Source organism: Harpia harpyja, chromosome 10 (genome assembly GCF_026419915.1).
Source record: "Harpia harpyja isolate bHarHar1 chromosome 10, bHarHar1 primary haplotype, whole genome shotgun sequence".
In the NCBI taxonomy this organism is placed as follows: domain Eukaryota; kingdom Metazoa; phylum Chordata; class Aves; order Accipitriformes; family Accipitridae; genus Harpia; species Harpia harpyja.
The window spans coordinates 4,727,462-4,741,712 of NC_068949.1; the positions used below are offsets into that span (position 1 = coordinate 4,727,462).

Sequence of the window (14,251 nt, forward strand, 5' to 3'; positions counted from 1 at the left end):
CTACTGATTGGCACTGCCTCAGGTCTACTTCGCTGCTTTTTTTGACCTTATGGGCAAAATCTTTCTGTTCTGTATTGCAGTTGTTGGTGTAAGGGAGGGCTGAACTTGCATCCATAGCTGGGTGATACTTGGACCTATGTGGATATTAGTATTATCAGCAGACTGGTTTCAATGCTGATGGCATCTGAAAAAGTCCCATAGGAAACAGTTGCTCCAGAAAAAAAGACCTGCCTTGGGCTTCTACAAATCTGCTGCCTTGAAATGGTGTATTAGGATAGAGCCAGAACCGGGAGGAGAAAATCAAAGCATTAGCTGGGTGAGGGTAAATGATGTTTTCTCTTTCTCATTCAGTTGAGTTTCTGTGTTGAAACTTGTTGTTCTTGACTTCCTACGGGTTGTCTGGTAAAGAGATGGGGTTGTAAGTTTAAGTTTGTCTTTCTCAGTTGCTTTTATGCACGGACACCACCGGAAGGCTAATTTGAACCCAGAACGAAACCTGTAAATGTAAGAAAAGAGATTAAATGGTGAAATGATCTTTTTAATTGCACAGAGAAAGAACAAATGCATGACTTGGTTCTACCTCTGAATGACCGTGGCAATAAAAAATTTCTATGGCAATCAAAGGAGTGAGGTGACGAGCTAAATGTATAAAACCATGGAGGGAAGAGCAATAGGAGTTTATGATTAGATATCCTTATTATTTTAAGTAAATATATAAGATCAGTGAAACGGCAGGATGTTTGATGCGCTCAGTAGATGGTGTCGACCATGCTGATAACAGCATTTGTGAGAAGGAGAGCGTCTGAGGAAAATACGTATGTTTACCCCCTGGAAGCTTTTTAAAAAAACATGAGTAATTAAATGAGGAAGCTGTCTCCTTTCTGAGAGAGGAGGATGCTTTTGTGTGTTTCACATTAAATGTAGATTGGCTGAATGGGCTGCAAAACTGCCTTGTTTGCGAGCTTACGGGCTGTTTGAAACGCTGTCAAGGCTTGAGCCTCCTAGCATTGCTCTGGAGTTAGGCGTTTTGCTGGTGGAATTCCAGTGAAACGGCACTGGAGGTGCTGGAGGAGGTGTGCCGCTAAACCATTTATTACCCCTAAAGCTCACTGTGCACGCAGCTGGGCTGAAGAGAGATGCGGGTTAGGGAGAGGTCTGGCAGAGGGATGCGAAGGCAGGATTTGGCACGGAGATCTGCAGGGCAGCCAGAGCAGCATCCCACGTTCAGCGTTCGGCCACACCAGCGTCCCGAGAGTAGCCCGTTCTCAGCACAGAGCAAGAGAGACATCTCTTGGCATGATGGGGTTGCGCTGTCCCAGCCGCTCGCTCGCTCACTCGTGGCAGCGTGCCCAGATGGGACTTTGGGCAGGTCGCCCGTGGGCTACTTCTGCTCCCCATGGGGGGGGTGAGCCCAGTGCCTGCGTGGGGGGCTCAGGGTTGCGCTGCGGCTGGGTGGCCTGGGAGGAGCAGGTGACCGAGCCAGCCCAGCATTAGGTCAGCAGATGTGTTGCAGGGATTACAGATTCATTCCTCCTTTTTTGGAAATAAGGTAGCCCGCGTGTGGAAACGGGTGCAAATGTGGCTGCGCTGATCGTACGCCTGCTGCCTGCGCTTTATTCAGAGGCAGAAAATCTTAAGGGTTGAGTTAAAATCTCACTCGCAGAGATTTCATCTCACATTATTAGCAGAGTATCAATTAACTTTGTCTGCTCGGCCTATGGACTGCAGTTGAAAATCACAGTTGTTCTCACCTCTGGAGATTCATGCTTTTTCAGATGGAGATTTTCGCTTTCTCTGTGCACACGTGCGCACGCTACTCACCTTTGGTTAAGACAGCAGTATATGATGGGGTTGTACATCGTCGAACTCATGGCAAGGAGAAAGATTGCGAGATAAACCTGCTGAATGTACTTCTGCTGGTAGATGTCTTCCTTGAAGCTCCCCAGGATGAAGTATATATGATAGGGCAGCCAGCAGACAGCAAAAATGATCACAACTACCACCATGGTCTTCACAAACTAGGAAAACAAAACCAGTGTGTTATTCCTGGGCCTCTGGGTGATCGCTGGGGGAATGGGAAATGCTGCTTTTGTTTTGGGTCTGTTTTGCCCTCCTGAAGTGCTGTCTGGTATGTAGACCTGGGCTGCTATGGCAAAGAAACCAGCCCTGGTGATGGAAACTGGGAACAGGGAGAGAGTTTAGAGCAAGTGTATCCCGGTGCACTGAGTGCACTTTCTGCAGAGGAACTGCTTGCATCTGCATCGGAGGGAAATGCGATAACTGCTGTTATGCTGAAACCTCTCCACCTTGTCCAGAGCTTTTTCCTGGTTTATCCTGCAACCTGCAGATTCACTGGACGCCAGGCTTTACTCTCTAAGGACTGCTGGGAACTGGCCTGCTGCCTACCAATGTGAGCCTTTCTTCCTTGGAGGCTGGCTCGTGCGTGTAGATCACCATTTTTTTCATATTTGCTGGGTGATGCCCTTTACCCTGGCCCAAAATATTTTGTCAACCTTTCATGCCCAATCCCACAAGATTCTCTATTAAATGCAAGCTCCGTTTTGGAATTGGAGCCAGCAGGGCTGGTGTGCTGAGGGTAATTATTTTTAAGTTTCACTTCTGACCTTTTTTTTGGCATTAACTTGGTGTTCGTAGCGGACTCTGTTAAGGTGGTTGCCTGGAACCGCGTTGCTCCACAGAGTAATTCCTATAATGCTGTATGCGACAAACATCACCATTAAAGGCAGTAAATAAATCAACACGATCACTGCAATGTGATACCTGAAAAAGAAGAACAAGCACATTTTCATAGTCAGTATGTCTCTTGAAGGGCTCTTCCAGAAATTGTCTTTTGGACATGTATGTCTGGCTCCCGTTAACTTCAACCCCAAAGGATGAAGAAGCAGAAATTTTGCCTACAAACATCATTACAGGGACTTCCGTAAACAGCAAAAGCCCATCTCTCTTGTGTTGGGATGATTAGTCCTTGGACTTGGATTCACTGCTCTTTCAAGACAGAGTAATATCATTTATGTTTTATCAGAGGGTTACAGTCCACGGCCACCTGCTCTGAACTTTGCTATCCCACTGCAGCCAGGAAAGAGAGATGTCTGAGACTTGTGGCTGTAAAAATAGGAACCTTTAAATCACAGATATGGAAAAGGAATATTCCAAAAGCTACAGAGTAACTCAAAAAATGCAGTAGTGCCAACAGCTTAATTCAGCAACAGTGAAAACACCTGGATCAGGGACTGCAAAATGTAGCTGGCTGCTAACAGGGTGCACAAAGTTGGCAGGGAAGACTCTGCAGATAGTGAGGAAGGAAGATTGCCCGCTTATAGCGTGCGGAAAGTGAGTGGCAGTCATTGCTGTATTTGCATTGCTGGCTGGTTTTATTTGTGTGCGCACGCACAATTATGTATCACCAACAGGCTACTTGGTTACTGCTCCAGACGAAAGTGCTGGCATCTCCTTCGGCTGTATTTTAGCTCAGCCCTTCCTAGCTTTCCACATTACCCCACACGCTTCTGCTGGTTGCCTCACGCCGGGGTTTGATTATTTTAAGCAAACACCATTTATGGGGAGGGAACAACCTGCTCACTTGGTTACAGCAGCTGTCAAATTAACATAAACAGTATAAAAACTAGGATTAGGCAGGAGGGCTCTGGCACACGCTGCCGGCAATGACCACAAAAGGCTGGGTGCAAACAGTCTTTCTCAGTATGACAGTGCTCCGGAGTTACTCGCTGCATTAGCGAGCGGGGTCAACTGCTTTGCGGAGCGCTCTCAAAATGGGTGTCGGGGCACTCGGTGGTGTTTGCTCCTTGGGGTGGTTCCAAATATCCGAGCGGTGGCTGCGCCTAACAAAATACTATATTTATGAAATGTGGCAAGTTTGTCCCTGCCTGTTTGCCACCCTTCCCAGTTGTCCTCAGAGCCGTATCTCTTTTGAAGGTCTAATACCAAGTGTGGAGCTCAGCAAAGCTCTTTTAGAATTCCCACCCTGGGAGAAGGAGGAGAGGATGGGAGCCTAAGCTTGAGCACATGGCGAAAAGAAACTTTTAGTCTTGTAGTTTTGCTATTTTGCTGCAAAGTTAACCTGTCACCTGAAAAAAAATTCTCAGTGGTTAAGGTTCTTTATTTTGGTTAAACTTCTACAAATTCAGTCCCTTCATATCCCATATTTCTCAGGCACTGGCAGTCACAGTAGTGCATTGTTTGGTGGTTGTTCTTTTTACTTTTTTTCTAGCATAATTATACATGGTTTTCCTGCAGAAAAGGATTTTTCTTTGTTCTGAATTCTAGAAATCTTGAAGGCTGGTTTTACTCAACTACAAAGGATTTGGAGGACCCACAGTCAAGAGAGGAACCCAGTTCTCCATGTCTTTGTTTTTCCTTTGAGTTTCTTAGTATTTCTTTTCCTTGATGTTTGGACTAGCACATGAATGGCTGCACGTGCCTTTTTCTCCCTGGTCTGTATTGCAGGCATCTGTCCCAACAGATCCATCACTCAAGATGATTTCTGGGGAGCGCTGCTTCCAACTTCCTTTCTAGGAGAGCTACCGAAACCTGCAAATCTGAGGCTGTTGAGGGAGACCAAGCTGGTGAATGAAGTGATGTATCGTGTTTGGGAGCTGCTGCTCTTCAGCTGGGCATCCCAGAAAGAACCTGCCCCCTTATTTGCCGTGTTCAGGACCAGCCTTTCCAGCCCACAGAGAGTTTGTCAGCATGCTGGGAAACTCTTGTTTCAATCCTTCCCAAACCGCGGATGCGGGAGGGATAAACGTCACGCTTTTTATCTGAATAAAATAGTCATCAGTGACTTATATGTAAGTGATTATCTACTATCCCTCCTTCTCAATTGACAGGAGCCTGGCACACTGTGTTCCCCAGCATGTGCCATGGGGTGCCAACCAAGGAGCGCTGGGAGGAACATCAGCCAACATGATGCGAGCTTGATTTTACTCTTTGCTCTGCTGTGACTCTGGGGACCAGGGACAACTGGCCGCCAGTGGCTGAATATGCTGCAGCTTGGCCAAACTTACATGAAGCTCCTGGAACTTGGCACATAGGAGTGTGAAAACCAGTTAGTTTTGTAGTAACTAAATGTAGGAGGCATCCAGCTGTCTGCCAGTGGTGAAGACTGAGAAGGAAAAAATGTCCCTGGTGCATGGAGCTGGGCAAAAGCGTTCACAGTGAAGAATGGACGTGGGGAGTTTAGCACTTGGTTTTGGTTTGAAAAATTGTTTCCATTTTTTTAATTGATTTGTTCCTTTTCTGCAGCTCTTCCATTACTACTTCACATAAATATGTTTTGCTTGATAAATTTCTCAAACTGCTGTGTGTATCATGTGCTTTGAATAATGATTAATCACAGCAGATCCCCTAAAAGCAGGGTATGGCTTGTTTCATCTGTCTAAACAATCTTGCTTTAAAGCAGGAGGAAATTGCTGTGAGGGTTAGGAGCTTTTGGGAGCGCAGATGTGTGCCCAGATAAGTCAGTCTATAAAACCTTAGGATGTTTGAAACATGCTCCTCCTTTTTTTTTTTTTTTTTTTTCTTCCTCCTTTCTTTTTCCCCACAAAGAGCAGCATAATTTTTAGCTAATTATGTGGCTTCTCAGCATTAACCATACCCAGTTTCTTCCTGCCTGACAGAGGGAGAAAATCCAAAATCTTTGGAACCAGGATTTATTGCTTGTTGAGAGACTTTTCGCTCTGGTTTCTCTTAAATCCACCGAGCCCTGTACCTAGGGTTTCTAGATCTTATAACCAGTTTTCAAAGCAGGGGAGGATGGCACATCACCCTTCTTCACCCTTAGCCATGAGCACCTGGCAGCTTTTTCCACAGATGGCTTAAACTGAGCTTAGATGGGCTGCCCCAGACCCGTATTCCCCTGCTGCATGGTTCCCCCTTGCCCTCTCTCTCAGTACTGCCTGTAGCCAACAGTTTGGAGATGAAATTAATTTTCTAGTTAACTTTTGCATGAATTGGGAGTTTTCTCATGTCTCTTACGTGAGCTGGTGCTTGGATCCGACGTCATCAGGCCAGACGACGATGCATTTTGTCGTTCCGTTGTCCATCATGATCTCGGCGTAGAAACACTGCGGGAAGGCGAGCCCAAATGCTACTAGCCAGATTATCCCTATGATGATGCTGGTGCTTCCAGCAGAGAGCCTGGGCTTGAAGGGATGAATTATTGCCACGTACCTGCAAGAAAAATAGGTAATGCTTTTACAGTTGCATTGGTAAACTATACAACAAATATAGCAAGTATAAAAACTCACCAGGACGGTATAGTGGCCTTTATTTATAGAGACGTTTTGATAGGCTCCAGGCTATAATTAATTAGAAGGAGCTAAATCCTTTCTGAAGAGAATGATTGCAAGTCTTAGGGCAGAATATATTAAACCCATGTGGATGGATGCTTCTGGTGTGAGGAGGAGAGAGACATCTATGCATTCCACATATGGTCTTCGCAAGTATTCCCCTCACTTTGAATTTTTCTTTTTTTTTTTCTCTTTTTTAAAAGATCAATTCTTCAAATGCTTTATGTGTTTGGTCTGAAATTTTATGCTGTGAACTGTTCATGTTAGTTTGGAGTTATGCACTGTATAATACCATGCCCTTTTCTCCTTCCTCCACCAAAAAAACCCCCAAACACTCTGTTTCCCCCTAATGATGTCAGTCTCCTCTGACGCCCTGTATTATCACAACAGCAGACGGGGGTCTCGAGTATCATTTCCCCTGAATTTTTCCCCACTGATTTTTAGCCATGGAAACTCTTGTGCCATCCACCTCTGCCTGTAAATGTTCACACATTTGTGCTTGCGGTGGAAGGGAAAGGCTGACCCTTTTGTCCCACACCTGCTCAGAGCCCTCATGGCACATCTGACTATTAGATTACTTGCAAGCCCGGGGCGCTCTCTGGTTTTAAGTTCCCCGTGTAGAAATGCATGGCGTCGTAATGAGTACATAATCAATTATGCATTTCTTGTCATGCTTTCTGTACTCTTTGTCATGGTTGTTACAAAGGCAAAATAGAGTGGAAAATGCCAATTGCCTTCTAGTTTTCATAGCAAAAATCTGACCAACTCTGTGCTGTCTCTTGGCCAGGCCGTTGGGAAGGAGCTTTGCCCGGCTGCTGCTGCAGGACACAGGGCGGCTGCACGGACAGACGGTAAGTAAGCCAGAACTGCACGGCAGCAGAGCCTTATTTAGCTATAAAATTTTCATGTCACCTTGCTTTCCTTTACCTCGTCGTAGGCAGTATTATACAATACTTGAGTCTGGTCAGGAAGGAGTCAAGTGGTGAATATTCTCCAGAATATTTGCCCACAGAAGTGCCCAAATCGACGATCTGTGGTTCTCGGTGAACGGCAAGTCGTGGGTATAAACGGTGCTACCCGCCGTGCTGCCGCAGCAGCCCGTGTTGCAGACACCGAAGGTATTACAGGGCTGCCGGGTGGAGGCTTTGCCAGGCTCAGCCAGGGGTGCACCCCTGAGGCCAGCCACGCTTTTAGGCGAGCTCCTGCAAGTTGGGAGATTTACTGAATCTGCTGAGATCTCCTGGCTGCTCTTGTTGTGTGGCAGGGCTGCCTTTGCACCCCTGCTACTCGTGCTCCCTGTGCCCTCTCTCCATGCCCCGCTCCCTGTGACGTCCCAGGATGCTCGGACCACGCTCCTGGCACCCTTCCTCCGGTCCTCGTTCCCCGCAGACAGAACAAGCTGAATTTCGGACACTCTTGTACACTTTCTAAAGAGGGCCTAGGAGACTTTGCTAACTGGAGTGTAACTTGAGCTGATATACTACATTTCTGCCTGGAGCACTGCGGAAAGCGTGCGGTGGAAACAGCTGCTCTGTGTAGCAGAGCAGCTTGAAACGGGGAAACAGAGCAGTCCTAAACCCAACGATGAGCAGTATCGCCAGCGCCTTTTCCACGGCAGACAAAGATGACTTACAGAGCTGTCACTTCTTAGCCTCCTTCCTTACAATAAACCACTTCAAAGGAAACTTCGAAGTTAAACAACGGAGCCCAAGTGGACGCAAGTTCTCATAACAATAAATGGAAGCCGTGAGTTTCCAGGAGACAGTGTCAGGATCTATTTTAAGGTTAAGCAAAGAATAGCTAAATATGGCTAGCAGTGAGATGCCAAGTTTTCTTTCTGATCTGTGCCATGTGACTAAAGAGATTTTGGCTCTATAGGTACTTTCACCAAAAGTCCCCAAGGAACAAGACTAGGGAGGCATGCAGACAGGCTGACATGGATTTATTTAAAAAAACCCCAAACAATCTTTGACAGACCACATGTGTAAAATAGCAGTTACCAACAACCCTTGATTTAAAGCCAGAAACAGCAAAAGACTATTCGAGTCTAAAAGTGAGCTGCCATTGCTTCTAAATAGGGATTGGCTTTCATCTGGACAACTGCAGGCTGAGAAACACATCGCTCATCCCTGTGCTTATTAGCGATCCTTCCAGTGACCGCAGGGGCCACTGCCCTGCGCCGGACTGTATCCCCAGCTCCCGTGCAGGTTGCAGTGGGCGTTACGTGCACGTGGGGCAAAGCCTTCTTTCTCCTGCTAGTTTGTTTATCTGGTTTGCTTTGTCTATCGCTTGCTTCCCTGGGTGTGCCGGGGTGAACTGAGCTGCGAGCGGGGACGGGAGTTACGAAAGCGACCCCAATGACTCACGGAGCAATGCTTTTCAGATGGCTCCAGAGGGACGCTGGCTCCGCTCCCGAGGGAGCTGGAAGGGCCCTTCGTGGATACGTGCGCTCGATAAGGAACGGAGGAAACTCGACGGAAACTGCAAAGTCAACAGGAAGGCTTGATAAAGAGCCGCCAGGTATTTCTGGACACCGGGTCCGGCTGCCCGGGGGAAGACCTTCGCTGTGGGGTTGCGGCAGGGACATAGGATGGAGAAGATACACACGTTCCCAGCGCCAGGCAGAGAAAGGAAGAGACGGAGGGAGGACGGGAAGGTGGAGGGAAGAGGGCAGAGAGCCTAGAAGGGAGTTTAAGGTCCTCTACCTCTTTTACATGCCATTGCCTTTAAGAGAGGAAATTCCCATGGCCTTTTGGCCACTTTCTAGTAAAAAGAAAAACAGCATCACGCTACTTAACAATGAGCTGTAAACACATTCAGACTCCACAAATTTAAGCTCGAGTAAAAGAGACTTGGCAGACGTAAGAGTGTATTATGAAAATACCAAATTACCTCAGAAGTCAAATAAAATCACTGTAATTACTTTCCTCCCTCTTGGAACAAGTCATTCTTGTGAACTATTGGAGCAGACTCTGCCATTTCTGATCTGTTTCCCATTATTTCTGGTGGTTTGCTGGACTCATAAGCGGGATTGTGGATGCTGAGACTTTCAGCATCCCGCAGCATATTCGTATTGCTCCAGCTCTGTCCAAATGATTGCTCTTTCTACTGGTTAAAAAAATATGAGTTTGCAGGATGACTGGGAAACGGTTTATGATCAGTAACATGGGAACAATAAAATACCAGCCACTTCCACTTGTTACAGATTTGGGTGTGATTCAGACCAGGGATAAAACAGAAGAGCCTTCCTTTCATGCCAGAACTAGCATCTAACCCCATAGTCTATTTGCCTGGCACTCCTCCCACTTTGCTGATAAGGCACATGACACGGTAGGTGGGGGCCAATTGCCCAAAGTATTGCAATGATTTTTTTTTTTTTTTTATAACTTACAATGGACTTTTCGGACCTTATCTTCTCCATTCACCTCTTACCTCTCTGCAGCCACGGCTGTCATGGAGTAAATGCTCACAAACATTGCGGTGATGGGGAACCAGTTCTGAAACCTGCAGAATTCCTCGCCAAAATACCAGACGTTGTGACTGGCGTAAATAAAATTGAAGATGGTATTGAAAGCAGACATCAGCAAATCCGAAAGAGCCAAATTAATGATGAGGTAATTGGTAGCAGTCCTCATTCTCCTGTGCGCAAGAATAATCCAGATGATGGTGACGTTGCCAACGATGGATGTGATAACAATGAAGGAATAAGTGATAGCCCACAAAGCGATTTGCCATCCTGGCTGGGTGAACTGGGTTACCGTTGTCCAATTGCTACTGTCCTCGAGGGAGTCAGCCTGCGAAATGTTGCTAGCATTTAAAACGGAAAATGTGCTCATGGTTTTTTCTTCAGCTAAGTGTAAAATAAAATCTTCTGGCGTCTGTTCATTTTCTTGCAGTAGACGCTGGTGTTATGAATCCCCATGCATATGACTAAGTGCCGTTAAAAAGGCATTGGGATGAGGTATCTCCTGTCCTCTCGTCCTGTTTTCCAAGTGATGCAATGCAGTTTGAGGAGGAGTTGAGCGATACCGAGGGCCTCCTCCTTGCCTGGCATTTTAACCTATGCTCAAAGAGCAAAAACTAAAGAACAACTCTCCCCCTTGAGTTTCTTTTTCCTCTAAAAAAGAAAGAAAAAAGGAAGGGAAAAAAAAAAAAGGGGGTGGTGGTGGAGGGGAGGAAGGTGTTTTCCAGGTCCGTGAGAGGCGATGTCTTCCTTTTAGATTATTTTTAGGGCCAAGAAAATACAAATGGAAGTATCAAGCCAGAGAACGCTTCAATCCAAGTGGAAATCCTTCTTTTTCAGGGCAGCGGTTTTCCAAGGCACCAGGTATCTGAATCCTCTTCAGCAGGACTGAGAACGTTTGGTTTTCTTTGCCTGTGTAACTGTTAAGTGCGAGGCAGGAGCCGTACTGGGATAAATTATCTACAAGGTTTAAGGGAACTTTGAAAGGAGGTGGAGTCTCTTGCAGGCAAAAACTAAACAACCAATTTGACATCAAATCAAACATAGCAAAGTGGTACTTCAAACATTTCCCCCCCCCTCTCTGTTTTGAAATAACCTCTGAAATGGACATGCTGCTATGTCAGGATTTTACAGGCTTAAATGCAAGGGTAGCTACTTTGCCAGGTTTACCAGTCCTGCAATCCTTGCGTTTCCAGGACCCTCCCTGGCTTCCTGCGAGCTCTCGTAGCAAGAAAGAAACAAAATATATTTGGCGCAATTTTAGCAAGATGGTCTTGCTCTCTGCAACTATTTGGAGGCTTATCTGCATTTTTTTTATGTGTTTTACTTAATGGTGACTGCCCTTTATAATATGACCAGCCATATTTAGTAGATTTGGTATGATTTAATTTATTTAAATTACATCAACATGTCCTGTTGGTGCTTGAAGAGTTGCCAGCGAATAATGCCAGGAGAGAGGCATTTGTGAAGGCCAGACCTGAGCTGGGATTTCTAATGAGGCTTCAGTGGGAAGTTGGCACCCAGGATCTCATCCGGAGCTCCAGAAATCCTTCTCTGGCTGCTCTCTAGTACAGAAACATCCAGAGGAGCCTCAGCTCCCAGCCTCCACGTTCCGTGATGCTGAGGTGCTAAACGAGGGGCATTCCCCCTTCGGACCGCTGCATCCCCTTTCCCAGTGTGTGCTGTAGAAACTTATTGACCTCATGCATGCAAGAAGGAGTATCTGGTCCTGACAGATAAGGGGAACCCCCGAGTCTCGTCTCTGCTCAGATCACAGTGCTCTTGCTTGCTGTCAGCTTTGCAGTAAAGGACATAAACATAAGCAACGTGTTGAGGCTGAGATTTCAAAGAGTACTTGGCACTGGCTTGTGCCTACTCTGCTGGAAGCTGAAAGCGTTTCAGGTATTAAAACCTGTTTTCAGATATTAAAGCCTGTTTTCAGGATTCAGAAAGTAACATAAAGGAAAAAACTCCTGGGATGGCAGTAATTTTCCAGCTCCTGTAGTTGCTGGAGCTGCAGCTGTGCCAGGCTCCCCTGTAACGGGGCAGTATTTATTGGTTCAGGATCCTTTCCACCAGCTCAGCCTGGACTCTTTCGTTGCTTCATTAATTTCTGGAGGGAGCCTTCAGTTAACCCATCACCTAACGACCGCAAGTCTTTAAAAGAGGTCTTCTCTGATACGGTATTACCCAAGTGTTGTTTTTTTAGAAATTAATACCTGTAGTATTATGTGTAATATCTCCTTCCCCTCATGATGGTCTTCCCTACAGGTAATCCCACTCACTTCCCTACTGAGAAACTGCAAAAATACACTTGTATATATCTTCTCATATGTATTGCAAAGCTGTTCCAGGCACTTCTCGAAAGTCTTCCACTGACACCTCATTAAACAGCTTATGAACCTTCCACTTTCTGTATAGAGTCCAGGAGGGCTGCTCATGATTTGCAATACGAATTCAACAGCTAATAGTGTTCTTCAGATTTTTTTCTTTGTCTCTCTCAAATCTCTTAAAATTCCAAGGAGAATATGAGCAAAAACCTCCGTATGTTTAGCTGAGAGCACAGCTAAAGTGCTTAATAAGTCTTTGTTATAGAAAGCAGAATATAAGCAAGCGCTTAGAAAAAGGACTGTACTTTTTGATGTTTCAATGGTGAAACCCATAACCTCTCTCAGCTGACTTTGAAGATGGTCAGGGTGCCCACAGTTCCTAGGAACCTCCTTCTGAACAATCTGCCCCAGTCCCTGATGTGTTAACTCGGGTTCTAATCGGAGAGCAGCCACCCTTTGGTCAACATTTCATCGTACAAGTCAGCAAGGACTTGCTTTCGGTTATAGACACCCACACCTTTTATTCGTTTGCTGGTTGTGCCTTGACAAGGTTATCGTCCTGGAGCCTGGCCAGCGACGTAACGTGTGCTGTCGGCCTTTTGACTTGCAAACTGGCGCGATTTTTTACAAAGGCAGGCTCCAAATTCCTCAGGAAACACACAGTTGCGTGGGACTGTGGGCAAAACCCACCTCCCCAATGATTTTGGAGTTATACCGGGCAAAAGGGGCTATCTGAGGGCAGGGGTTTTGGGTTTGGCTGGTTTCACTGTTGTTTTTATTATGGGCAGGATTGTTCAAGGCCAAATGTCACCGTGCTGAGTCACCCATTCCAGGCCTGAGCAAAGGGTGAGAGATGCAAACAAAAGATGTGTGTCTGGAAGGTCAGGAAGGGTGAGTAAAGTGTATTTTGTGTTTTGGAAAAATAATACAAGGTAATACAGGCAGTAGAGCCTTTAATTGTATTGCCCGCCGGAGTCTGTTTTGGGAGGAAGGACCTTTGTGCAGGGAACAGCTCTGAGAGCGGGACGTGAGGACCATGAGCATCCACCTTGGGTCGGGCAACATGCAGCCAGACTCCAGCTTTATCAGCGCAGCGTGGGCTGGCAGAAAGCAGCAAAAATGCTGCTGGTAGCTCTGAAAAGCTTAGGGTCTTTTTGACGCTCCTTGATGCAGGGCTAGGTTGCAGGTTCACTTTCCTTTTCCGCAGATCTCCTAAAGCCCTGGGTCAAACGCTCTGCAGACCACAGCTTTTGAAGACTGTCCGTGGGATCTACCATGCCTTGTATACACTTGCAACCACCCTGGTAGCCCTGGAGGTCAGGAAGGAAATGTGGAAGTTACTGATCCTTAACATGAACAAAACCACTGCTAGCTGAGCCATTGGATGGTCTCGGGAGCAGATGCTATAATGCACGATCTGCCTCGATGCTGGCGGAGATGCCAAACTCTCGGTTGGAAAACTGCAGCTCCGTGCTGCACCGGGCTGAGACGGAGAGAGCGCAACCAAGAAGGACCCTCAGCACCGCAGGCAATTCATAACATCTTACTTTAAACCACTGTTTACTGCTAAACTGTACCAATCATATCCAGAAATCTTGCCATTTCATTGTCTAGACAAAGTCTGGGATTCAGACAAAGAAAAGGATTATTCAATTATTTTCATACAGTTTCATAACAGGAACCTGTTTTGACGTATTGGCTCAGTTCAGAGTGAGAACAACAGGAAAATGGACACTCCTGGTAATCAGCTTCCCCATTCAGCCAGTCGTGCCCTGAAATTTTATTTGCAGAAATCAGAGCGTGAAGGACAAGGTAAGGCATTAGGGCAGTCGAACCAAAACTATTAATTCAGTTAAATACACAAACAAGGAAAAAGCGTAAGTGACAGGAACATGTTTGGATGTGAACAATGCCTGTGAGACATGAATAACCTGTGGTAGACTCTAATTCCCAGCACTTACACGATATGCGATGGGATTTCCAGCCTGCACGCCATTGGTAAGTGTCAGGGATATTTGCAAATTTGTCTCAAAGCTGAAGTTGTTGATATTTTAGAGGATGAATGCTCTAGGACATCGTATTATGTATTATTGTCAGAAACGTAAGAGGTGATGAGCTGTTCTGTCGCT

At 46.1% G+C, this 14,251-nt stretch overlaps 1 protein-coding gene and 1 long non-coding RNA gene across 2 annotated transcripts; one reads left to right on the forward strand and one right to left on the reverse strand.

Annotated features, from left to right (window-relative positions):
- Positions 1–300: 300 nt before the first annotated feature.
- TACR2 (tachykinin receptor 2) lies at positions 301–10,180 on the reverse strand. Its single transcript, XM_052799679.1, has 5 exons — positions 9,762–10,180; positions 6,016–6,210; positions 2,625–2,781; positions 1,822–2,018; positions 301–496 (listed from the first exon to the last, which is right to left on the reverse strand). Exons 1-5 carry the CDS (start codon positions 10,163–10,165, stop codon positions 301–303), a joined length of 1,149 nt encoding a protein of 382 aa, XP_052655639.1. The 5' UTR covers positions 10,166–10,180.
- Positions 6,950–10,214, forward strand: LOC128147247 (uncharacterized). The gene is made up of 2 exons (XR_008236975.1): positions 6,950–7,180; positions 9,772–10,214. It is a non-coding gene; the product is annotated as an uncharacterized LOC128147247 (long non-coding RNA).
- The last annotated feature ends 4,037 nt before the right edge of the window (positions 10,215–14,251 follow it).

Bases quoted from the DNA above. Each gene is read 5' to 3' on its own strand.
- TACR2 (XM_052799679.1), bottom strand. From the start codon at position 10,165: ATGAGCACATTTTCCGTTTTAAATGCTAGCAACATTTCGCAGGCTGAC. The intron at 2,782-6,015 runs GTAAGAGACATG...CTTCTTTTTCAG, and splicing joins GGATCCAAGCACCAGCTCAC to GTATCACATTGCAGTGATCG. The intron at 2,019-2,624 runs GTCAGAAGTGAA...TTGTTTTCCTAG, and splicing joins AAGTTAATGCCAAAAAAAAG to TTTGTGAAGACCATGGTGGT.